The sequence below is a fragment of the Erythranthe guttata genome, chromosome 5 (assembly GCF_056151865.1).
Source record: "Erythranthe guttata isolate IM_541 chromosome 5, IM_541, whole genome shotgun sequence".
Lineage (NCBI taxonomy): Eukaryota > Viridiplantae > Streptophyta > Magnoliopsida > Lamiales > Phrymaceae > Erythranthe > Erythranthe guttata.
Window position 1 is genome coordinate 4,247,406 of NC_142537.1, and position 26,991 is coordinate 4,274,396.

Consider the following 26,991-nt stretch of genomic DNA (forward strand, 5'->3'; position numbering starts at 1 on the left):
ATATATATGAGGGAGAAACGTGAGTATAAAGGTTACGAATTTAGGGTATAAGGGCAAATTAAGGATAAATAAAAGATAAGGGTATAAGCCATGTTTTTTTGTTTTTAAAATAAGGATGTATTTAAAAAATTAAGTTTGGTTTGAGTGACTTCTAACATATTTGTTTTCATCATATTTTTTTTCTATTTGTAATTTTGGATCCCACCTCTAATTAAGTTTGATTTGAGTGACCTCTAACATATTTTTTTCTTAACCAACTTCTAACATATTGTTAAGTGTATATTTTTATACTTTATCGTACCTTTTAATGGAGCTTTTGGTGTGTTTTGACGAAAATTGGTGCTTAAAAAGTTGATTTATTGTATTTTAGGTACAAATTGAAGAATTGGAAAAGTATGGGGTAAAAACTGCAATTTTGGAGAAAATATGGGCCAAAGGTGAATAAATCAAAAATCTGAAGAAATATAGCATGGGACGGCTGTCTGATAGGCAGAAGCAGCCTCCGGTTTTGGGACGTCCGTCCGAGTTTTAGTACAAAATTCGGGACGGCCGTCCGAGATTTCGAAAATGCGCAGTAAAAGAATCATAATTGCACAAGGAAACTACATTCTACTCCAAATTTTCCACCCTATATAAGACCAAGCCAAGCACACAATTGGGGATCTTTTTACGCAATTTCAAGAGCAACAAAGCAATAACGAAGACGAAGATTTCGAAGACTCTAAGCATAGATTTATCGTTTATGACTTATTTTATTTGTGTTTTTCCTTTAATCATGAGTAGCTAATTTTCTTATTTCTAGGATTTTATTTTGAACCCTATGTGGGATTTATGAACCCTTTTTTATGATTTTATGCAAGTTTTAATTCCGAATTATTTATTCTACTTGTTTTATTAAGTGCATGAACTTGATCACTGTTGAGTGTAGATTTTACGCTCAATACGTTTACTTTACGTGGATCTTTTGTTTAGATTTAATTATATTTGTGCTTTAATTGATTGATTTTGTGTTTTATATGTGAAAACGAGAATTATGTGTCCATGAAGGAAAAAAGATCAAAAAGAAAGGAAAAAGTTGCAAATAAGGAAATAAATCAAACTGGAAGAAGGAATCTCGCCACAGCTTTGGCAGTGTCCACCATTTCAAGCATATCTCTCTCATACAAACTCCAAATCAGCTGATTTTGTCGGCATTAGAAAGCTAATTTCAAGGGCTACAATTCTTATTTACGCAACATTCCAAAATTCGGACTCCAACATGGCGAAAATTGAAGAACAAATACTTATGGGGGAAAGTGGCGGAAATTGATTCCTATTAGGTTTCCACTACTTCCTTATCAAGAAAAGGCTATAAAAGCAACAAGTCTCTACACCATAAGCACGGAATTTTACACCACAAAACGCGAGGAACGAAGATCAACGAAGACTCAAGCATATTTTTTCTTATTTAATTTATTTATTTTATTTTCTTTATCATAAGAATCACGAGTAGCTACGTCTTTAGTTTCTAGGATTTTATTTGAAACCCTATGTGGGATTTATGAACCTAATTCTATGATTTTATGCAAGTTTTAATTCCGGATTATTTCTTCTACTTGTTTTATTAAGTGCATGAACTTGATCAACTTATGTGCTTTTATGTTATTGTTAATCGCATGAATCGGAAGATCGGGTTAATAATTAGAACTGTGGTAGAAGAGCCTTTGTGGTGTTAACATAGGAATATAGTTAATCTCTTAGGTAGCCATTATTGAGATTTGTGCTTAATGTTGTGTTCTAGAATTCATGAGCCTTAAAACTTTTTCTTGTGATTGGGTTATAGGCGGTGGTTGATTTATAAGAATCTTTACCAAAGTCAAAGCAACTATGGGAAACCGTATCCGGCGTGAACCTTGTGTGCCAGTTGTTCAATAAAGGCATCCCATTAATAGCGTTCCAAAATTCAATGGCATCGTTTAGATGGGCTCTTGTCAATCTCTCGCTGCAAGACACGAAGAAATCCACCGACTCTGTTGGAGGAATGACCGCCAAATGATACAAGAGAATCAAACCGCAATCATCCCTTCAAATGAATTAACATGACATTATATTAATAAAAATATAAACAGAAACAAAAATACATACAAGTATATAATTCTAGATAGATGGTACCTTGTGAAATCAAGAAACTTTATCAAGTGGATCCAGTCGGCTAGTTCCATCGAAGTTGATTCTTTGCCCTTGAACATGTGTGTAACTATTTCATATATACAATCAAAATCTTCTTTATGTGTTTTTTCTGAGCTAACGCGAAATCTGACCGCAGCAAACTTGAGCTTATTGTCTTTGAACACTATATTTTCCTCAGCAAATCTCATTAAAGAATACTGACTCTTGTGCAGATAGACTAAAAACCGAATCATCGACCTTAATATCTCTCTGAACTCTAGTTTCAAATAGATACTATCGATTGTAGGAACTCCGTTAACCCTTATACGATATTTGTCAAAAAAATCTTGATTATGAATACGAGTCTCCCACTTAGAATCGTAAGTTTCGTAAAATATACAGTTCTTCTCCTTATCATAATAGAAACAACGAAGATAGTTATCGTGATGTATCTTGAGACCATGATGGAACTCCTCCGGGTGATCACCACATTGGTGTCTCCACACTGGTGTAGTTGTCTCAGTCAATTTCCCGAAAGGATTGCGATCAATAACGTAGTGGATTGTGGACTCTCCTTCTTCAGTTTCCATTCTTTCATATTAAAAAGCAAAAAACAATATTTAAAAAAAACACAATAGGAGAACTGTTCGAATAACAGATTAAACAAACTGACATTTAAATGAAAATCCGGACAAAACGAAACTAATATTCGGTGTTTGACAGGGGGACAACTAGTTGTGCGTTATTTCTTGGTGTAATATCTCGTGGTTTGCAGGTATTGTTGAATACATTTTTGGTGCCCCACAAGATATTATTGAATACATTTTCGTGGTTCACAAGAATACATTTCCAGAGATATTGTTGAATACATTTTCTTGGTTCACAAGAATACATTCTCGTGGTTCACAAAAATACATTTTTGAATTCCACACCTAATTGATTGACATTTGTCAGTTTCAATGATGACATATCCTTAATTTCATCATATGTGTCAATTTGATTGGTTAAGAAAATTAATAAAAAACATGTCATCCTTTTGTATATTTGTACATGACATTTACTATAATTATTAACTTTATATATAATATTAATCTGTATATATAGAAATTACTAATCAAAGCATGATTATCACATTTAACAAATCAACACCAATTTTAATTTCACACGTGTTATATATATATATATATATATATATATATATATATATATATATATATATATATATATATATATATATATATATATATATATATAATATGATAGGATTTAAAGTGTAATATCCTACATAATGATATTTTTAATTTTTTTAGGGTTAAATACAAAAACACCCCTATACATATAGGGGTGTTTTTTTAGGGGTGTTTTTGTATTTAACCCTAAAAAAATTAAAAATATCATTATGTAGGATATTACACTTTAAATCCTATCATATTATATATATATATATATATATATATATATATATATATATATATATATATATATATATATATATATATATATATATATATATATATATATATAGTTTGAGCCATTTTCCACTATATATTTTACCATTTTCAGTCAATTTTATGTGGGAAGTTTTGGTATTTATATTTTTTCTCCAAAACATCTAATTGCTTAGATTTTTTAAATTATATAAATAAGCCCTTTTATTTTTGTCATTTTGAGTTTCTTCATTTTTTTTCTTAAATGTCTTCCGGTAGTTAATCTTAGGATGTTTGAACTACCGGAAGACATTTAAGAAAAAATGAATAAATTCAAAATCATAAACATAAAAGGTTTTATTCAGAAAAAAAAAAATCTAAGTAATTCAAGGTTTTGAAAAAAAATATCAAAATTTCCTCAGTAAAATTGACCGAAAATGTTAAAAAATATAGTGGAAAATGGCTCAAACAAACCCTTATATTTATAATTTTAGCAGGGGTATTTTCGTCAGATTTTGGAAAAAATATAACAGCAGGGGGTTTTTGTATTTATGTGTAGTACATGGGGGTATAAGATACAAAGCCATAGTACAGGGGTGTTTTTGTATTTAACCCTTTTTTTTATATATATACCTTCCTAGAATAATATCTACAATATTATTTCTCAAAAAATTATTGCATTTAATGTTTTTTATATTAGTACCATATGTAATTGATTGTTTCTTTTTTCATTGTTCATATACAAGTATATAAACCTCCATCGATTCACTTTATTCCACCATCATTTTTCATTAGATAAAAAATGTATGGTAATGTGCGTTTTGTTTTGATAAAATCGGCTCCTTTTTGAAATTATGTTTTCTGGATGTTTTGTTTCATTATGTTATTTAGTTATTTCATTATTTTTTATTGAGGATTTTTCTTTCCTTTTTATTTTTATAATATTGTATTACCTTCGAAATTTCGTAATTATAATTTCAATATATTATATGCTCAAATTTGGTCTTTTTATTTTTAATTATTTTATGAAAGAATCATATAGGTCCGTATAAATACATGAATGAATCATCCTCTCTTGATTTTAACAATATGTTTTATTTTATTTATATAGTAATTGAATCTAGAGTGTTAGAATCGTAATACACGCGGAAGCGGGTTATGATTATTTTAGCATCTCAGGTTAATAATCCGGGTTAATTGATTGCATAATTGAAGGAATTGGGGGAATAATAATCACATAGGGGGAAGAATAAGATCCTAGGCTTGTTTACTCTGATAAATCTTCGTGCTTAATTTGTTTCTTGCTTTTGTCTTTTTAATTGCTTTAGTTTAATTTAGTTTATTAATCATCTTCCGAATGTGTAGGGTGGCTTGATAACAGTTGGTAGAATTTAGCGTCTAGGATTAAATAATTAAATATTCTCTGTGGGATCGATATCCGGACTTAATTGTCCACTTTATTACTTGTACGATACGTGCACTTGAGTGTAGGTTTTCGGCCAACAATCACCGTATGTGCTTTTATGTTATTGTTAATCGCATGAATCGGAAGATCGGGTTAATAATTAGAACTGTGGTAGAAGAGCATTTGTGGTATTAACATAGGAATATAGTTAATCTCTTAGGTAGCCATTATTGAGATTTGTGCTTAATGTTGTGTTCTAGAATTAATTGCATATGAATATAGTAATTGAATCTAGAGTATTAGAATCGTAATACACGCGGAAGCGGGTTATGATTATTTTAGCATCTCAGGCTAATAATTCGGGTTAATTGCTTGCATAATTGAAGGAATTGGGGGAGTAATAATCACATAGGGGGAAGAATAAAATCCTAGGCTTGTTTACTTTGATTAAATCTTCGTTTTTAATTACTTTCGTGCTATTGTTTTTTTAATTTGCTTTTTAATTTATTTTAATTTAGTTAATTCTCTCTAAAGTCGACTGTGTAGGGTGTGCTTGATAATAATTGGTAGAATTTAGCGTCTAGGATTAGATAATAAAATATTCCCTGTGGGTTCGATATCCGGACTTTTAGTCCACTATATTACTTGTACGATACGTGCACTTGCATGTAGGTATTACTTGATTTGAGTGACTTCTAACATATTTTTTTCTTAACCAACTTCTAACATATTAACGGGAATACATTTGGGTTTTATTAGATTATTCAATGGGGTAATCAATGCAGGCGGATATCCAATAGTGCATGCATAAATATTTTATTATTTTGCCCCAGAAAAAAAAATATTTATATTTTCGGCCTAAAAATGTTATCTAGCCCTTGAAACCGAAAAACACACACAAGAATTCGATTTTGAGCTATAATTGGCGTTTATCATCTGTTTCGTGGAGTAATCGGTCGGTTTATCCCATGGATCATGAAAAAACATCGGGCAAGGTATTTTTTTTTTGTTTGTTAAATATCCGATTTACTTGTTTGTTTTTTGGTTCAACATGGATCTATGCTGAACTCGCTGCTTTGAGTTTGGATAGATCTAGTTGAACTCCCAGCTTTGAGTTCAGATAGATCTAGTTGAACTCAAAGTAGGGAGTTCAACATAGATCCATGTTGAACCAAAAAACGAACAAGTAAATCGGCATTTAACAAAACATGTACCTTGCCCGATGATATTTGATAATCCATATGGATAAACCAGCTGATTACTCCACAAAAACGGAAGATAAACGTCGATTATAACTCAAAATTGAAATTGGAGTGTGTTTTCGGTTTCAAGGGCTAGAGAGCATTTTTGGGCCGAAAATATAAAACATTTTTTTTCCTGGGGTAAATTGATGAAATATTCCGCTTGCACTATCCACGAGCATTGAATGTTTCAGTTATTTAATTTTATATTGACTAATTTTATCTTTACAACCAAACAAGATCTTATATAACTAATTATGATTGTACATAAGGAACAAAGTATAACTGTCCTAAACTTTTTACTTTTAATCAAAATTTCTTCTAAAAATCTTATGATTGCAATCACGTTAAAAAAAGATTCATCGATGGAGAATTTTCAAGTCTTTTTTTGTTTTAATTTTTCTTAAAATTGGAAAAAATTGTTAGGGTAAATTACAGTCACCCCCAATATAAGGTTAAATTATGAAAAGAATCGCTCATATTTGAGTAATTACAACCACCCTCAACTATGAATCTTCTTACACGTCCACCCTTGCAGTGTCGAATTTAATGGAATCTTCTAATTATGTGGAATATATATTTTTTTCCAGTTTGTTATCCCGTTCGAACTGTACATTTTGAAACAAGATGATCATAAGGTGTGTCTCTTGGCTTGTAAATATCAGACTGAGGTGCATCATAAACTGCATTTTTTGCACAAAACGAGTACAAACTAGAGAACATTCCACATAATCTAAAAGATTATGTTAAATTTTATTCCATAAGAATAGACATGTAAAAAGATTCATAGTTGAGTGAGATGTTTGTAGTTTACCCAAAGAAGAAGGATTTTTTCATAATGTAACTTTATTTCACAGGCGGCCGTAATATAGCCAATTTGTTAATATGAACGATTATTGAGTTAGACAAGTTGGTCCCAATTGGAGTTGCCGATCCCTTTCATGCTCTTGTTCTTGTAGAATATATATATATATATATATATATATATATATATATATATATATATATATATATATATATATATATATATATATATATATATATATATATCAGAAACATGAAATATTCTTTTATTTTTATATTGTACTCAAATCATCATAGCTTCACATTATTTGGAAAAGAGAAGTTATATGCAACTTGTGCTTGTCGATAAACCCGTTCCCCACCCCCAACAAACACTCATATAGTTGTAAAAAGTTAACATAATTTGGACGAATTAGAAGAGTTTAAGGCATGCATGTTGAACTATATAGTATTAATTTAGATTAGATTGAATTTAATTAATTTTCTAATGATTGATTAGTTAGTAAAATATTTGATTATTTGTATTAATTAGATTAATATTAAAATTGTTAAAAAATCTAATCACTGTAGGAATAATATGATGCTAAGTAATCTAAGAAGTGCCAGCTAAGCAACTAATTGGATGAGCATTGTACGATTGAACATATGTAGATAACAAACTAATCAACTAAGTTGAGGTGGAGTTCAGGGGGGACCCATGTGTAGGCTTGGGGGGCTTCCACCCCTGCATAATTTTATTTTTACCGCCTTTTGGTTGACTTTTTATTTTATTTGATTTTGGTATTTATCTATTCATTAATAGACTTTGGACTCCCAAGATTTAAATTTTGTACATTTTAACCCAGAAAAAAAAATATTTTTTTCTTCTCTTAAATCACACTCATATTTTGCCCCCACTAAAAAGCCCCTAGATCCGCCCCTGGTGGAGTTCACTGATTGGCTGAAGGAGATCAAGGCATGTGAGGTGAACACTTTGGATGAGAAGCAGTCTTTTGGGAGGGATATAAAGATGCAGAAAAAGTTATATTCGGTGAGATTAAGAGAGAGAAACAATACGTTGTAATCATAAAAAAGAGGGGTGAGAAATCAGAGAGAAGAGAGAAGAAATTGTGAGAGAGTTCTTGCCATTGATAGAACTCTGAAGTTGTGATCTTCTTGTATTTGATTGAAAACTCTAAAGTCTTGTTGATTGTGTTTAGGTACAGTTGAATCATCCTATTTCGAGATTCAATTTTCAATTTTCAATTTAGGATTCATACATGATTGGGGTTTTCTATTTTGCTTTATTCTATGTATGATCATTGCTTGATTGTGGTTTGATCTGAGAATTTATTTGAGCTGCTTGATTCTCGGCAATGTTTTTACTGGGTAGTTTGCTAGAAAAAAAATGAATTATACTTCGATTTTTACTTAAAAAAAAATAACATAGGTGTCGAATGCAATTAACCCATAATCATATTCTAGTTTCTATATTTCATGGATGGAGTTGTCTTTTTCTTATTTACCAACGCAAACAAAATTAATCGCACGAGTTAGGTATCCCGGAAATCTTCTCGCTCATAGACTAGCTACTCAAGGCTCTTTTATTTGTACTGAGGATTTCTCGTTGCCTCTGAACTTGGCCATGGTGGCCTAATAATATTGCTATTCTTGTTGTCAAAAAAAAAAAACATTTAACTACGAGATCAACTTTTATAATCGATTTGAATTACTTTGAGTCTTGCCGATCGAACAAATTACTAATTCCTACTAATTAAATAATACAACTTACTAGCGCAACCGGAAGGGATCTAAGACAAGTATCGAATCTCCAAAACAAGAGGCAAGTTGAAATTAGTTAGAGATGAATATATATATATATATATATATATTGGTGTACAAAATTGCAAGTTGTAAATTTGGACATCCAGCTGCGCGGGTAGACCAAAGGTTACTCTTTCACTATCAAATATGGACCATCATATCAAAACAAATATTTCTTTTTTGATTCTATATATATATAAAAATATAAATAAATATATAAATATGTATTTTGTATAGCGATATATATTAATAAATTAATCCATGTTCTAGTCATGTAGATCTACATCAATCTTTCAGATATTTGTGTTTCATCGTTTTAGCACTTATCTCTTCCCACCTTAACTATTATACCTTCCCAAGGCCAATTTCTTGTCTCCATTCTATGTTATTTTGTAGACCACTAGTTTTATGCTAATGTTTTATATTGCAATTTCTTTTACAAAATAGTTTTTTTCTTTTTTTACTTATTTTGTTTTGAATATAGGAATTTAAATTCGAAGAAATTATTCATTAATATTTCAAACAAGTTAGCATAAAGTAGATTTAGGCTTCGTTTGGTTAGGGACATTAGCCATTATTAACTAAATAATTGGAATTTATTTGATGTTTGATATTTTCAATAACTTGCCGAATCGAACCACAAATATTATATTATCATAACTTATCTTGCCTTTTAGGCATGTTTAATATTGAACTTTTCGAGTTCCAATAATACGATTGGATTTCATTAGATTATTTAATCTTATCTTAGTTAATCTTATCTTGTCAGTCAAACGAGGCTTTAATTTATCAGATAATCGTCACCAAAACTTAACCTAACTGATATTAGATTTTTTTTTTCTTTTACAATAAAACTAGTAATTTTTTCTGTGCAATGCACGAGATATTATTTCAAAAATGAAAATACAAAACCAATTTATACATAACAATAACAATTAATAAGAAATAAACAAAATTGCAAAAAAAAAAAAAATGAAATAATGGCTGGAAAATTGGAGCTAGATCTACGGGTAGAAGTCGTTCCTAGTGGATTAAGATTGTATAACAATCTGATAGACTTGCTATGAAAAAATAGGCTAGAAATTAGGAGCCGAAATTTAGAGATGAAATTATTTTTAAAAAATTACACAATAATTAGTAAATATCATTAGAATTTCGAATCACGTTATTTAAATGGAGCATGTACTAGATCAAATTTCTTTCTTAATATAGTCCCGCAAGGGATGACCTAGCAGTTAGAGAGAGTGATTTTGTGTCAATTGACCCAAATTCAAATTTCATTGTCAACGGTCGTTAGATCGAATTTATCACACGTGATTAATCTATTGTAGTTTACGTCTCTCGTATAGTTTACGCTGCTATTACACTCAAATAAGTAGCATTAGAAAAGATAACACTGGGAGTTGTGAGGGCCTTCGTCCGGTGGGAAGTTATTTATAGAGTGCTATATTTAGAATGTTTGTTACTACAAGATTACCTTTGTCTTGTTAGTGCACAATTTCGTTGATTTTTATTATGTTGATATCGTATGTCTTTGACGCCTCATTCACTTAGAGAAAAATCATGTCAAAATAATTCTTATGGATGTCTCTGGAGATGCCAAAATACTATTTTAGTATTTTTAATCTTATATGTAATATTCGTCCAATTATATTTAATTTTTCGCCAACTGCATTTATCATTTTCATTGATTTATAAAAAATTAAAACGTGTTTGCTTATTTTGTTATATATATATATATATATATATATATATATATATATATATATGTGTGTGTGTGTGTGTGTGTGTGTGTTTTATTTTTTAATTTTGTTTTATCAATGTTTTTTTAATTATTTGAGAAATAAATTTTCTATGTCTATTTTACTGAAAACTACTATGAATGATTATAGTTATTTGTAGTTATATTCTTTCTTTTTATCCCCAAGTCATGATCGACCAATTATGTATACGCAGGAATATCACAACTTATATCAAAAAAAAAATATCAGCAAAACCAACAATAACATTTACAATAAATACTTATATTATAAACTAACTCGTAACCAATAAAAACATATCGAATATCACATAAACAATTGAACTCCAACTAAGCAATTTTAAGTTGCACGTAAGTAATTAGACACCTGTTTTATATTATATACATATTTGATGAGTTAGAAATTTGTCAAGAATAATAAGAAGAATATAGTTCAACAAAAAACAAATGCTTCCCCTTTCTCCCATTCTGATTACGGCTCTAATAGAGATTAGGAATTAAGATTATAAAAGAAAAGTCTATACATTTAGGGCAAAAGGCAACGAGGGACATGACAATAGAGTTAAATGTACATTGGTCTAGACAAAAAACAGTCTTCCAAATAAATTCATTCTCATGTATTTTAACTCAAATACTATCCAGAATATATTTTTTATCAATTTCATCCATTACACTCTAACTTTTTTAATATAACACATTAACCCGGATTTAAACAAATATATCACATTAACCCCCATTTTAATAAAGTCAAATTACGAAGAAAAAAATCTTTCTTGTTTAAGTAATTACAATCACCTCTCAACTATGTAGTTTTTTTACGAAAAAACCCCTCATTTAATAGGTAAATTTGAGTTCGTAAGGGTGGAAATATAAGACAATACATAGTTAAGGAGTAATTGTAATCATCCAATTAGAAGAGGAATTTTGTAATTTGACCTTACTTTGGGGGTTAATCGTAACTGAAATGTTAAATGACGTTTCAAATATACTAATGTCGTTTTGACTTCGAACCTGATTTTGACATATTTCTATTTTGATTTTGGCAAAATTCGAAACGCGAAAACTGTAGTACTTTGGGTTAGTTTTATAATTCAACTTAAATCCGCTAGATTGCATGCCGTGTGACAAAGTTATGCATGAATGAGTCACATTTTGAATTTTAGATACCTCAATACTTCAAAGTTGTGGGCAATATCCATTGATTCATGTATATAATTCTCGTCCGACATCTAATTTTGCTGATTCAAATTGGATTATAAAACTAACTCAGAATACTACAAATCCTATTTATCGAGTTTTGCAAAATTCGGAATAAAAAATGATGAAAATCACATTTGAAGTCGAAACGGTATTATTCAAACTCGAACGACATTTATCACATCCCTAACCGTAATTTGCCCAATAATTAAAAACAAAATCCGTTACCACTAATTCACGGGACCACGATCCTACCTAGCCTTAAACTTTGATTCGCCATTTGATCACATTTATTCTTTAATGGACACAAACATCTCCAGGGGAGTTAGTTGATACACCTCGTTTATTTATATTCGGTGGATTTGAACTTTAGATATGATTAAAAATAATTATCTATTAAGTACACATACACATGGATGTGTGTATGTGATTATGTGTAGATTTAAAATTCAAATCAATCCAACGTAAATAACGAGATATGGCATTTAATTTCCCCCATATTTTCATATTTATTATTCACAGTTACTCTTTCGCATCCCCTTAATTATACCCATGCAATGATCTTTAAGATTTTATTAATCTTTGGTCACTTCAATGATTTAATATATTTTATACTTTAATTTATGATCTTTTTCCTCTTTTAAAATAAATAATTTCATTATTTTATATTTGAAGTTTGTACTATATCTATGTGATCATATCCATCAAAGTTATACACTAATTAAGGTTTGTTAAATTATTGAAGATTAGTGTGTGGTAATATTTTGTCTCTTGAAATGGTGGTTGGGGTGGTGGATGAACAGCTAGTTGTCTTAGCGCACAAATCACCATCATATTATATTAATGTGAATGATTAAAGTAGATTAAGGCTTTAGTTTAAACTAATCAAGTCAAGGCCAACAAGTTTTCCAAACATCATTAAGAAAACACTTAGCTCCAATAATATTGCTTTATCCATCCACCCCACTAATTACAATATATAAAAAAAACCTCCATTTCCCTGTAAACGGCGACTTAGAGTGCGTTTGGCTAAACTTATAAGTTGTTTGAAATAATTTATAAAATATTTAAGAGTATATAAACTCTTCTAAAGTGTTTGATAATTTATATTAAAAAGATCTTAATAATTCAAGCAATAAGTTATTTGATAGCAAATAAGATTTTTTTTTTAAATACTTTTTATTTAAAATCTTATTATAAGTAAAAATAGCGTATAAGCTCATTATTCAAACATTTTAAAATTTAATTTTAAAAATAAGACTTAGCAACTTATCAGCTCTTAAAGCAAATTATCAGATGTAAGAATTTACCAGATGTTTAAAATAAACTTAGCTAAACGTGTTTTTGGCCAAATGTGATTGTCAATACTATTTAGGTCGAATTTGTCACACATGATTAACCTAAGACTACTGCAGTTTACACTTATCGTAAGATTTGTGAGCTATTACACGGAAATAAAATTTACTCGGTGCACTTCAAATGATTGCGAATTCTATTGTCAATAAGAAAATAAATAAATAAGACCCGTACAATTAATTAAAAGTTGATTAAAAACATTAATCAAATTAAAAGAAAGAGCACTGGCTTACCTACTCTGCCTCCCCAGACACAATACACATCAATCATAAGGGAAAATTAAAGGTTGCTTTTTGTATTTTATTTGCCCATCAATTTTGCTTATCGACTTTTATTTTCCCACTTTTCGTCCTTTATTATTATATGTGAATCAATTTGCCCCTATATCATATTTATTAGTTGGAAAATACCTTTTCAAGTTCATAAAATATATATGGGTGGAAATTGGAGTAATATTTTTTTTTTTTTTTTCGTCGAATCAATTCAAAAAAATTATAGTTTTAATAAATATTTCTGATATACTCGTATGGACCGACCCAATGATACAATTAATTGTTTAGAAATAGAGAGAGTTTGGAAAAACTTTTGAAAGGTAAACAAATTATGGTGAAAAAACATTTGAAAGTTATATATTGTACGACCACCCACTAACTAATGGACTATCTCATTAATCTAATGATTTAAAACAAATAAAAGCTCTAATCCAATTTAAAATTGTTTTATAGTGAAAATTTCACTATCTTAATTATAAATAAACCCTCTAACTTATTATTGTAAGGGATTGATGCTTGAGTTCTCTATAATCATATTGACTTGCTTGTTTAAGTGACTGACTTGAGTGTCGTAGGGTTTCGCGAGACTACCCCATGTTTAGTTTATATGTGCTTAACTCGCAGGTGCAAGACTTTAACATATTATGGATATCAGCATGCTCGAATTAGATCACTAGCTCGCGTGCAGATCGCAATCCTTGTTTAATTACACCAAATAATCATATAGATGATGTCGTGGAAGCGGACCTTTGATTTGTTTGGGTCACGTGGGAATCATTTGCACGGTTGTACCCTCGGGGCAGTTTCAATCCATCTTGTTCGTTCATTCGCCTTAAAGATAGTTCGATTAATTCTAAATGGGAGAGAAAATCCCATCCTTGAGATTCCACTTTTTCGATTTTTGCAATTTTTTTAATTGAAAGTGGAACATATATGATATTTCAATTCTTTTTATCTGACTTCAATTTTCCCGAAAACTGGATTTTTCCCGAAATTTCTTTAGTAATATTAATATTATTATGCATTTCATATTTTAGGTGAATACAAAATACAATCTTTGAATTATGCCAATTTCGATTCAATTTTATTTTTCTTTTTAACAAGAAGCTTTCTCATTCCAATTTTTAAAATTACAATTTCTAATTTCATTCGATTTTTTTGAGACATAACTGGAATCAGTTTACCCTTCTGATTATTTTTTCAAAAGTGCTAATTTTGATTTGATTTATTCGATTTCGATGAATTATTTTTTCATAAGTGCTAATTTTTATTCGATTTCTAACCGTTATAGGGTATGAAAGAAAAGAAGGAAAGAAGACAAAAGATCAGAAGTTGTAATTTATACCATTTTGCCTCCATGGTTAGATAATTTATTTTACTAGACTAAATGACACAAAGTTTGGATAATTAGTTATTTAAAACACATTAGAATGAGTGCTACAACATTAATTTTATTTATTCTAGTTCATTTCTAAGCAATATTAATTAGTATTTTCTTTTAATTGAAAAAAACAATGAATTGGTGTACTTCCTTAATTGTCCAAAAGTGTGGCTTTCTATTTTTAGCAGCTGAAAAGATAGAGCAAAGTTATGGCATGACAGTCATCGTTAAACCTCTAGTCCAATCAGCATTCAAGTGACTACTAATGATCTAACTATTCATTCCAAATTTGGCAAATTGTTTTTCGATAAGCAATTTTCAAATTTGGCAATTATTTAATGAAATAATACTACTATTATTTTGGAAAATTAGCTACAATATTTTCATTACATTTTACTTTTTCTTTTTCAAGCTTTTTCACATTTGCAATAAATTTATCAACTCAAATGAATGTAGACATGAATACAAATAATCGTTCATTTTTATTTTACTCAACTAGTCCACATGTGTATATTTCCATTTTATTAAAAAAAAAAAAAACTTGATACATTGATAATATGGTCTATTACAGTCATCTCTGATGTAAGGTCAAATTATGAAAAAGAAAATCATCATGTTTGGGTAATTACAACCACAACACTCAACTATGAATTTCCTTGCACATTTGTCCTTATGGTGTCAAATTCAACAAAATTTTCTAGATTCTGTGGAATGTTCTTTAGTTTGTACTTGTTTTGTGCAAAAATGTCATTTCTGATGCATCACAATCTGATGTTTACAAGCCAAGAGACACATCTTATGATCATCTTGTTTCAAAATGTGAAGCTGGGTACAAACCGGAGAATATTCCACTAAATTTGACACCGCAAAAGTTAACATATAAGAATATTAATAGTTGATGAATAATTATGAGTATCAAACATAAGATATTTTTTCGTAATTTAACATGAGGGTCGCAAGTCGGGGTTGACCGTAGTTTACCTTAATGATATGAAAAAAGTGAAAAGGAAATAATAAAAAGGAAAGGAAGAGAAAAAGACAAAAGGGGATTGAGTGGACAGTGGAACAGAGGAACAATTCCCTATTCTTTATCCATGAGCAGCAACAAGTAGCGATACGACTATTACTACTAGATTCCACCATTTTTTTTCTACAATGGAACTTCACGATTCACCATTTCCTCTACTTTCTCTCTCCTCCACTCACCTCCTTCTAGAGAGAGAGACACTCTCATCGGAAGACTCCTCCTCCCTAAACACCACCACCACCACAACACACCTTCCTTAATCAAAATGCCCTCTCAACCTAAACAGGAACCAACCCCCCGCCCCCCTGCTCACCCGCCCTATGCCGCCGCCGATGTTCTCATGGATTTGGATCTCGACCTCGACGGCTCCTGGCCCTTGGATCAGATCTTCGCTGCGGCGGCGGCCGCCAGTCCTGTGCAGCCGTTTCTCCTCTCCAATTCCGAGCAGCCTTGCTCGCCGCTTTGGGCGTTTTCCGATGATAATACCAACGGGAATTTCGTCGCCGGCGCTGGTTTCCGGCTTTCCGACTCCTCCAGGATCCTCACCTGTATGGCTTTTGCTCCGATGATACTCTTATGTTAGGGATAAAGTTCTTCGAGTTTCCCAAAGACTTTTTCAATACTTTTCCTTTTTCTTCATTCTTCTTTGCTGGGTCTTATGAATTCCGAATTTGGCTATTGCTAATATGAACAGCATGATTTTGATTTGTTTCTAGTTGATTCTGTACTGCATCTCAATGGAAAATCCTGTATTTTTGTTTTAATTTTATTTTTAAACTTGCTGAGAGCATCTATGGTATGGTAGTGTTTTAGATTCAATTCACAACTTTACGGCTGTAAAATTAGGGTTCCTCTTTTGAATTGACGATGCTTTCAGTCTAAAATGGTAAGATTGTCGTTTTGTTTATTGAAAGATGGGGATTGTTCGAATTTCCATAACTATTGGGAAACAGATAATTAGGAGCTGATGCTGAAGTTGTTCACTAAATTCGTACATCGCAAACCATAGATATTTCTGAAAATATAAAATTACCGATTCTTTCATCTGACCGTATTTTTCCAGATAAGACTGGTTTTCTTGAAATGCTAGTTTCTCATTTCTTATGTAAATGTTTCACTTAACCATTGATTCCATTTAAAAAAAATCATATTTATGCATGGCATTTTTGTAACAGATGCCAACAATCCCGATATGGAAACCGAAAGTGCATTCGTGAATAACGAAAAAAAGAAGCTGCCCTCTCCTTTTATGGGACTGATGCCTATCGACAGTCTAGACGGTTCTTGTATGATCAAGGAAAGGATGACACAAGCCCTTCGTCATTTCAAAGATTTGACCGAGCACAATATCTTGGCTCAAGTTTGGGCGCCTGTAAAAAACGGGGGGCGTTATATGCTCACAACTTCGGGCCAGCCCTTTGTTCTCGACCCAAACAGTAGTGGGCTCCACCAGTACAGGTTGATCTCTCTCATGTATATGTTCTCTGTGGATGGAGATGCCGACGCAGATCTTGGTCTTCCAGGGCGTGTGTTTAGGCAGAAGTTGCCAGAGTGGACGCCTAATGTGCAGTACTATTCGAGCAAAGAGTTTCCGAGGCTGAATCATGCTTTGAATTACAATGTTCAAGGGACTTTGGCTCTGCCTGTGTTTGAGCCTTCTGGGCAGTCTTGTGTTGGTGTTGTGGAGCTGATAATGACCTCGCAGAAGATCAATTATGCTCCGGAGGTTGATAAAGTCTGCAAGGCGCTTGAGGTTAGTTTTGAGTTCCTTTCGTTTCTTGATTTCTGTGCCAGTATTTAGATATTCGTTAGTTTTGATTAGTTTCATTTATGGAGGATTAGGAATTGCTGTGTTGATATATGTTTGGCTATATTGTTATTATCTTCGTGACAATGAAATTCTATAGCTGCTCTTTTTTTTTTCTTTTTTTTTCCTTTTCTTGTTTCTAATATAATTTATTGTAATTAATGACAATATTTATTTTTGTAATGTAATCGATAACTAGTTGATGTTCGACCAGACACTAGCAAGCTATTATTCTGATTATTTTGCTGATTAGAATTTGTTTTATTAGAACCTGCAGCATATTACGTATTAAAATATCAGTTTATTCGTGAACTATTAGTGAGAGCTGCTTATTAGCTAGGCTCATTCGACATACGTAGTTACGATCTTTTGCTTTTAACTACTGCCCAGTTTCAAATTGCCATGGATTTGTTTATTTTATGTATGTAATATCACTACTTAGAAGGTTATAGGAAGATACACTACTGTGCACAGTTTCAGATTGCCATGGATTTGTTTACTTGCTATTTAGAAGATTATATTAAAATACAGTACCGTATGCAATTTTTATCAACTTACATTTTGAGTCTGTTAACCGAATTTGCTCGATTTTTAGTATTTGCTAACTGATGTTCTTTTTTCTTCCCCCTTCTTTTGCAGGCAGTAAATTTGAAGAGTTCCGAGATACTGGATCATCAAAGCCCACAGGTAAAAATAGACGCCACTGTTGATATAGATCATTATGTTAAATCACAAATAACACGTCATTCTTATTTCAACAGATCTGCAACCAAGGTCGCCAAAACGCACTAGCAGAAATCCTGGAGGTAATTTCAGTGGTGTGCGAAACTCACAAACTGCCGCTGGCCCAGACGTGGGTCCCGTGCAGGCACCGCAGCGTACTGGCAAACGGTGGCGGTTTCAAGAAAACCTGCAGCAGCTTCGACGGGAGCTGCATGGGCCGCGTCTGCATGTCGACAACGGACGTGGCATTCTACGTGGTGGACGCCCACATGTGGGGGTTTCGAGAGGCGTGCGCGGAGCACCACCTGCAGAAGGGGCAGGGTGTGGCCGGGAGGGCATTTGCGTCACACAATTCTTGCTTCTGTCCGGACATTACGGAGTTCTGCAAGACAGAGTACCCGTTGGTGCATTACGCACGAATGTTCGGGCTGAGGAGTAGTTTTGCTATTTGCTTGCGGAGCAATCATACGGGAAATGACGAATACGTCCTCGAGTTTTTCCTGCCTCTGAATTTGGAGAGTGATGAGGACCAGCGGAACTTGTTGGACTCGCTCTTGGTGACGATGAAGCAGCATTTTGGGAGCTTGAGTGTTGCTTCGGGGAAAGATTTGGACCACGAGTGGAGATCTATTGAGGTTATTAAGGCGTCCACTGCTGATGAGAAACTTAATTTGGTACCTGATACCTCTCCACCTAGGCTTTCTTCTTCTCTGCCGAATGGGGAAACTTTGCACCTCGATGCTTTTGAGAAGGTGGTGATGTCTGAATTCAATGCTACAAATGTGAAAAGAAATGGTAGTGTCGGTGGTGGTCCCACTGAAGTTCAGAATGCAACTGTTGTTGAGGCGAAAGAAGTAGGCAAGAAAACTGAGAGAAAGAGGGGGAAGGCTGAGAAAACTATTAGTTTAGAGGTTCTGCAGCAATATTTCGCTGGTAGTCTTAAGGATGCTGCCAAGAGTCTTGGTGGTATGTGAATTCTCTCTCTCTCTCTCTCTCTCTCTATATATATATATATATATATATATATATATATATATATATATATATATATATATATATATATAATGATAAACGTGCGCCTATCTTACTAAGAACATGCACTACTATCTTGCAAGTAATCTAACTTTACCTATTCTCATGCAACAACAACTAGCTACTTTTGTTAGACTCTTTCTACTAACTGATGCAACGTGGTTAATCCAGAACTTCATCCGTATGTGTGTAAATTTCTGTAAAATAATTTGCAGTTAGCGGTAGAAAACTAACCAAATTTTCTCTTCATTTTGTTCTCTCTTACTTACAGTTTGCCCTACTACAATGAAGCGTATCTGTAGGCAACACGGGATTTCTCGCTGGCCCTCACGCAAGATAAACAAGGTTAATCGTTCTCTTACAAAGCTAAAGCGTGTGATTGAATCCGTACAAGGTGGTGAAGGAACATTCAGTTTGACTTCTCTGGGTACAAATTCCATCCCCGTCGCAGTCGGTTCAATTTCTTGGGCTGCCAATAATTTGAACGGACCACTGGAATTTCACGAAGACAAGAAAGATGTTGCTATTATTAGTAACTCCCCACCAGTAGCCGACGAACAGGTGGACCCCACAAATCATAATATTCGTGAAGGCTCGAAAAGTAGGAGCGGATCGAGAGAAGAAGAAAGCACAGGCACCCCAACCTCACAAGGCTCTTGCCAAGGCAGCCCGTCTGTCAGAAACGAAAGAGGCGGGCCCCACGAGCCGCCCCCTGTGTGTCACCAAACGGGTGAGATTAACTTATCCTCAGCATTCTTGATCCCTAACAACAACAACAACAACTATATAACAACAGCAGCACCACCACCACCGCCCGACGAGCCTTTCGGAGGAATGCTATTAGAGGATGCTGGCAGTTCTCACGACCTGAGGAATTTGTGTCCAGCTGGCGAGCCGCTATTCGATGAGTACAGCTGGACCAGACAGCCTTGTACGGACACATTACCGGTCAAAGATTTTCCCGTTGACCAACATCGTATGCCTCGATTTTCCGCCAGGCCTGAAGCGAAGACCATCACTATAAAGGCAACATACAGGGAAGACATTATCAGGTTTCGGCTTCCGATTGATTCTGGTATTGTGAAGTTGAATGATGAGGTGGCGAAGAGGCTGAAGTTGGAGATGGGAACTTTCGATATTAAATACCTCGACGATGATCACGAGTGGGTTTTAATCGCCTGCGACGCGGACTTGCAAGAGTGCATGGATGTATCTAGATCGTCCGGTGCTAGCAATATAATCAGGCTGTTGGTGCACGATATTATGGCCAATCTTGGGAGCTCTTGCGAAAGCTCCGGCGATTAAGAGAAACAATTTAGATATACATGATTGATTACACACAGGTAAGTTGTTAGATAATTCTTGCTATGCTAGGTTGGTTTTTAAGTGTAATTGTAAATTTTGTTTATTTATTTTTCTTTCCCTAAGGAAGTCTTTTGTAGTGCAACTTTTATTTTGGTGAGAACTGTGGATATTTATGTTATGTCTATTTAGTGTTTCGAAGATTTAAATAACATGTTTAGAAGTGTTAAGACCATCTGCTGGAAGGTCTTTTGTACTATGTAGGTAAAGAGTATGCAATTATCGTTGTAAGAATGAACTACTTGCCACATTTTTTTTTTTTTTTTTTTTTTGAGTAATTGGTTGTCTGCTATTTCTAGTAGGTTTTCTTGCTTCAGAGTTCAGCTGGTGAAGTTCACCAGGAAGATTTTGACAGTTTAATAAACAACTATTTTAAATGTCTTTCTTTGGTATACTTTTTGAGTATTTAGAATTCCAGTAAAAAAGAAAAAAAGGATAAGTTGTTTAAGAAAAAGAAAAAGGATATATCAAATGGGATTGGGAGGCTTATCTTGCTGTCAAGGTATCTGAATTCTAGCATGACAATACTCACCTAGATTTATATATAAATAGCAAGGTTGTAAAAGGCGGGAATCGGGTCGGAGGTGGCTAGGCACCGCCTCATAATTAATCGGAGCGATGGTGATTAATTGATAATAAATCAGTTTTTCAAATTTAATGTAATATATCTCTAGATATTATGTGTAAATGCTCAAAACTTATATAAAAAGATATTTATACATAATTATATCTCAATCATTTATATATCCTAATCACATAATATAACTTTCAATAATAATAAGATTATAATATAATAAAAATCCTTACAAAATACAAACAAAAACGAAAATCTTCTTCATTAGAAAAATATGCTTGAATATTGTAAATCATATATCATTGGGTTCTTTAAAAATAACAATTAACACAAACAAAACAAAGCATAAACTCATTCTTATTAAAAGTCCAACTTTGTTTTTTGGGCTAATTAGAAATAGAAAAAGAAAAAAAAAACGATTTTTGACGAATTTTTTTGACCCGCCTTGAAGGTTTGACCGCCTCAAACCGTCTCATACACCAAAACTGTTTTTTAAACATTTATATTAAAATCGTATAGGTTTTGGACCGTCTCCGCCTCGGAGATCGATTAATCGGCCGCCTCGTCCGATTTTTAGGACACTGATAATTAGAGGCATTGACTAAAGAAAATGTACAACTACCACAACTAGATTTAGGGTTGGGACTAGATTGGTTTTTACGCAAGAGTCGACCATCATACTTTTAGGTGGATAATATTCTTTTAAGTGACACACTGAATTGTGTCGAAACATTTGACCAACTCATTTATAATGGGTATGTTGATGGTTTACGATATTATCAATATTCGGTTGACCGATAATTATCGGTCAACCAACTATATTGATAAAGTTTTATTAAAAAAATATCAAAGTTGTAAAAAGTGGTAATCGGGTCGGAGGCGGTTAGACACCGACTCATGATTAATCGGTGCGGCGGTGATTAATCGACGATAAATCGACAATAAATCGGTTTTTAAAATTTAAATAGATATTATTTATAAATATTCAAACATATATAAAAATGTATTTAAACATAGTTATATCTCCATCAGTTATATATCCTAATAATATAATAAAAATTTTATAATAATAAGACAATAATACAATATAAATTGTTATAAAATACAAATAAAACGCAAATCTTTTGAATCTAAATATGTTCTTGAACATTACAAGTATATATCATTAGGTTCTTTGATAATAAAAATTAACATAAACTTATTTCTTTTTTATTAGAATCCAAACTTTTATTTTGAATTAGAAAAAAAAAACCGATTTTTGACCGATTTTTAGCCGGTTTTGCCTCCAAAGTTTGACCTGCCTCTAAGATATGACCACTTCAGACCGTCTCGAACCGCCTTACAGGTGAAAAACCAAATTTTCAAACATTTACACCAAAATCGTAAATGTTTGGAACCGCCTCCACCTCGGAGACCAATTAATCGGCCGCCTCGGTCGATTTTTAGAACACTGAAAAAAATAAAAAATAAAGGGTGTGATTTTTTAAATGATCATGACTAGTAGTTTACATAACTTTTTTCTCATTTTTTTTAGTAAGCTAGGTGGATATATCATATATCCACCAACCAATCCATTTCAGAATCAAATATTCAGTTGACAAATATCAACCGACCCAAAATAATTGGGTCAATAGTGATTTTCAAAATTGAGCAAACTTAATTTGTCGAATTGGTCGATTCTTAGATCGATAATCGACCAACCCAAATCAGTGTCAGTCTTACCCACAACAATAATCATATTCTCCGTTTACAAACTTTCTTCATAGCAGCAATTACCTTCTTGTTGTTTTGATGTTCGAAGCTTTATATTTATATATAATACTAGTGAGATAAAATTATATTCCAAATATATATCTAGTGTGTCAGTATCCACTCATAAGTTTTATTCTATAATACGTTATCAGAACGAGGTTTGTTCATGAGGGATTCACTATTTCAGTTGTTTACACAAAAAATTGTAAAATTTGTCGTTCACCGGAAAAAGAAAAAAAAAACTCAATCCAAATGTAATGAATAAGCTAGTATCGAAATAAAATTAGAAAACCAATTCTTAATTCAGGAATAGGAGATGGGACAACATGGAGAGATACAAAGATTTTAAAAGCAACTGCTTAGCAATCACCATATCTTCAATTCTACTACGCTTTAAATTAAATAAAAATAAAAACTAAAAATACATAACAAATAATAAAAATAATATTTAATAGGGGCTAAACATGATTATTAACATGGCCATTTTTATGTGTGTCAATTTTTTCAGACAAGCCAATTTCTCCTTGGGCTTTTCTCTCTGCCATCATTCTCTTTGTTGATCTGTAGAATGTTGCATATAGCAATAACTGGGCCAGCCCAAGCAAAGATCCCATTCCATTTGGAGCCTACATTAATTAATTAATTAATTAATTAATTAATTAATAATAAATAAATAAATTCTAAATTTCTAAATTAAAAAAAAATATACTTACAACAATGAAAATATCGAAACGGATGAGAGCATAAGCAGTCCAACTAATCCCATTTAGGAAAGAGAATAGAGAGAGAAAAAACGGCATGTACTCCACACTTTTCGTCGTGATCACCATTTTCTGCACCCAAAAATAAAATAAAAATTATTAGATTAAAAATATTTAAAATAACTGAAAATGATAAACACAAGACGGCTTTTAGTAAATGTAGGGCACTTTTTTAATTTTTACGTTCTTAATTTCTGAAGAGTTAAATTTGGAAGTTAGATTCTGTCTCTAGTGTTAGATTTGTATGAATTTATTGCATCAAGAAACAAAATGACAATCAGCGTCTCTATTTACTAATTAAAACTCGTCGTGTGATATTCTTTCGAAAATGACGTCGTTGTAAATTGAAAAAAGAAAAGAAAAAATGATTTGACAAAATTAGATGCAATTTATATTAACTTTTGTATTTTCAAAATAAAGTGACCTATATTTACTAAAACACGTCCTGTATTTATCACCACTCGCGCAGACCACGTGTAAGATATAGGATGCATGCATTAGGACAACAAGTATAACTATACGTACCATGACGGACAAAGGTGCAGCATACATCATAATATTGCCGACCATGCAGATGCTGCCGACGACAACCGACCGGAGTTTGGTGGTGTGGGCCAGAGTTAGGACAAGAAGCGCTAGCACCGCCATGAAAACGCACTCCGCCACCACTATCACCACCAGCCTCAGCCGCTTCTTCTTGTCGGAGAATATCAAGAATAGAGACAAATAAACTATCTCTATAACAAACCCCGTACCGTTAATTGTGACAACAAGTGTGCTGTGGGGGTGTACCAAAGGCAGTCCGTATAGTACCCAAAGCCCACAGTTGATAAATGTGGCTAAGTATGGAACTGGTGAGTATTGCTCCACTGATTTTTTCTTCCATATCCGATAAAACGTTGGCCTAATTAATATATTATTAATTAATTATTATTTTTTCTTTTCAATTGTTTGGATAAATAATATATATAAATAGAGATAATATAATTAATTAATATGGAGAATTGAGGCTTACACTGGGGACAAAAACAGTATCAGGGCTATGATGTTTCCTGAAAATTAATAAACAAAATCAAATTACTTGTAATTATATCTTTTTATATTACAAAAACAAAAAAAAAAAAGAAAAAAAACAGTTTTTTAATATGATATTATGTCACACATTATTTTAATGGACAATATTCAGGGCTATGATTTTTCTTGAAAATTAATGAACAAAATCAATTAGAATACTCATGATATCAGCTTTTAATATTACAACAAATTAAAAAATAAAAAAAAAAACTAAATAATAAATGACACTATTTTTTCAATGTATTCCAAATAAATTAAAGACTATTCCTAGCTACTAATTATTTTCCCAGCACCGCCTTACGATCAGACGTATAATAAATCTACACACAATCACACACACGGTCTGAACTGGAAAGAACTTGCAATTTTTTTAGATATAATATTATATATATATATATATATATATATATATATATATATATATATATATATATATATTTTAAAGAGTAGAAAATCAAGAAATTAACTGACCTATAACACCAACAATAGTACGAGCGTCGTCTTTAGAAAACATGGTGATTGTATATATATATATATTACACAGAGAGAGAGAGAGAGAGAGAGAGAGAGAGAGAGAGAGAGAGAGAGAGAGAAAGAGAGAGAGAGAACCCTTTTAAAATTTGTAGAGAGAGAAGAAGAAGAATGGGAAAGAAGAGAAGAAATGCATGCTTATGTTACATACAGATATGCTGTATATATAGGCAAAAGGCAAGAGGCACCGTTTGGCTTTTGTATATTACATATGCATTCAAAACTTATTTATTTATTTATTTTTATTTTTAGTTTTTAATTTTCTGTCACCTGCATGACATGTATTTGCTGGTGACACACAGAACAACACATGGATACATATATTCATCAATTTTTATTCATTTTTATTTTTTTAATAAAAAAATTAAAAGAAAGAAAGTAAATCAAATTAAATGTGGCACTTCGCTCAAGGTTCTCAAAATCCTACCTATTGAAAATAATAATAATAATAATAATAAATAAATAATTAAAGCTGAGGCAGAAAACTGGAAAAGATGATAACTGAAGATTACTTATTTCATGGCTTTATTTTTTATTTATTTATTTATTTTTTCACACTCACTTAAATATCTGCACTGAATTCAAGTCAAAGTTTATCCTTATCCAAAGGAGGTAGACCGTAGATAGATATACATATACACATATATGTATATATATATGTGTGTATTTTTTCTCTTGTGTGTGTGTGTGTGGAATGCAATACACAAATACAGTGCAGTTATTTTAGGGTGTCGTTTTGTGATGACATTTAATTTGGGTAATCAGATTCAGTAAATTGAATATAATGGATTACAGGGCATGCATCAGCTAACTATATCTATTAATTTCAAAGACAAATTTAATTATTTTATTGGTGCATTTAATTACACCTTTTTGGAATCTCTCTCTTTAATTAAAATAAATAAAGGTCTTTTTTTTTTTTTTTTTTTTTTTTTTTTTTTTTTTTTTTAATATTGGATTGTGCCATAGATATAATAAAGATAAGAAAATATGAGATATCAATGTAATCAAATATATAAGAATGTAATATAAATAACATTTGTAATCTGTTATCGGATTTCGTATCTTATATATAAAAGAAGTTAACGCCATGTAACTATGAGCAAATCTAATGCCATCTTTGTAATAATTTTTATTTATTTTTTTTCTATTAATTTTCTTGGCTTTGTTTTTCTTTCTTATCTCAATAGAACGTTTTGCCACTTTACCTTTTATTCCACATTTTTTTTTCATAGCATTTGTTAATTATTACATTTTTTTTCCTACTAATTTTCTATTTTTATCTTTCTTAATCTCAATGGAATGATTTTCCATTTTCTTTATTATTCTATATTCTTTGTTATTCTAATGTCTTTGTGATTGACATCCTTTTGATTTATTTATTTTTAATATTTTTGGTTGTATTAATTGCTTAATTTATTTAACAATTAATTCCATATTATGACAATTAAGTTTATAATCTTTTGTCAAGTAGATTTGTGTGAATGTTATTGTTAGTGTAATTTAAATATCCCTAATACATCTTTTTAGAATAGTGTAATATATTTCTCCTTAT

General features: G+C 31.8%; 3 protein-coding genes across 3 annotated transcripts; 1 reads left to right on the plus strand and 2 right to left on the minus strand.

Annotated features, from left to right (window-relative positions):
• Nucleotides 1-1,761: 1,761 nt before the first annotated feature.
• LOC148770463 (uncharacterized) lies at nt 1,762-2,827 on the minus strand. Its single transcript, XM_088818237.1, has 2 exons — nt 2,152-2,827; nt 1,762-2,062 (listed from the first exon to the last, which is right to left on the minus strand). The coding sequence occupies exons 1-2, from the start codon at nt 2,736-2,738 to the stop codon at nt 1,777-1,779; spliced, it is 873 nt and encodes a 290-aa protein (XP_088674363.1). The 5' UTR covers nt 2,739-2,827; the 3' UTR covers nt 1,762-1,776.
• Nucleotides 2,828-15,793: 12,966 nt separating this feature from the next.
• On the plus strand, nt 15,794-20,978 carry LOC105962357 (protein NLP6). Its single transcript, XM_012986655.2, has 5 exons — nt 15,794-16,368; nt 16,996-17,573; nt 18,267-18,314; nt 18,389-19,316; nt 19,654-20,978. The coding sequence occupies exons 1-5, from the start codon at nt 16,086-16,088 to the stop codon at nt 20,685-20,687; spliced, it is 2,871 nt and encodes a 956-aa protein (XP_012842109.2). The 5' UTR covers nt 15,794-16,085; the 3' UTR covers nt 20,688-20,978.
• Nucleotides 20,979-23,330: 2,352 nt separating this feature from the next.
• Nucleotides 23,331-25,543, minus strand: LOC105962349 (bidirectional sugar transporter SWEET7). The gene is made up of 5 exons (XM_012986646.2): nt 25,377-25,543; nt 24,847-24,883; nt 24,357-24,735; nt 23,784-23,903; nt 23,331-23,696 (listed from the first exon to the last, which is right to left on the minus strand). The coding sequence occupies exons 1-5, from the start codon at nt 25,417-25,419 to the stop codon at nt 23,529-23,531; spliced, it is 747 nt and encodes a 248-aa protein (XP_012842100.1). The 5' UTR covers nt 25,420-25,543; the 3' UTR covers nt 23,331-23,528.
• Nucleotides 25,544-26,991: the final 1,448 nt, after the last annotated feature.

What these genes read in the sequence shown, in the direction of transcription:
- LOC148770463 (XM_088818237.1), bottom strand. Translation starts at nt 2,738, where the DNA reads ATGGAAACTGAAGAAGGAGAGTCCACAATCCACTACGTTATTGATCGC. An exon ending in AAGTTTCTTGATTTCACAAG is followed by an intron (nt 2,063 to 2,151) that starts GTACCATCTATC and finishes ATTCATTTGAAG; the next exon opens with GGATGATTGCGGTTTGATTC.
- LOC105962357 (XM_012986655.2), top strand. Translation starts at nt 16,086, where the DNA reads ATGCCCTCTCAACCTAAACAGGAACCAACCCCCCGCCCCCCTGCTCAC. An exon ending in CTCCTCCAGGATCCTCACCT is followed by an intron (nt 16,369 to 16,995) that starts GTATGGCTTTTG and finishes TTTTTGTAACAG; the next exon opens with ATGCCAACAATCCCGATATG. An exon ending in TGCTGCCAAGAGTCTTGGTG is followed by an intron (nt 19,317 to 19,653) that starts GTATGTGAATTC and finishes TCTTACTTACAG; the next exon opens with TTTGCCCTACTACAATGAAG.
- LOC105962349 (XM_012986646.2), bottom strand. Translation starts at nt 25,419, where the DNA reads ATGTTTTCTAAAGACGACGCTCGTACTATTGTTGGTGTTATAG. An exon ending in TACTATTGTTGGTGTTATAG is followed by an intron (nt 24,884 to 25,376) that starts GTCAGTTAATTT and finishes ATTAATTTTCAG; the next exon opens with GAAACATCATAGCCCTGATA. An exon ending in GTTTCGATATTTTCATTGTT is followed by an intron (nt 23,697 to 23,783) that starts GTAAGTATATTT and finishes TAATTAATGTAG; the next exon opens with GCTCCAAATGGAATGGGATC.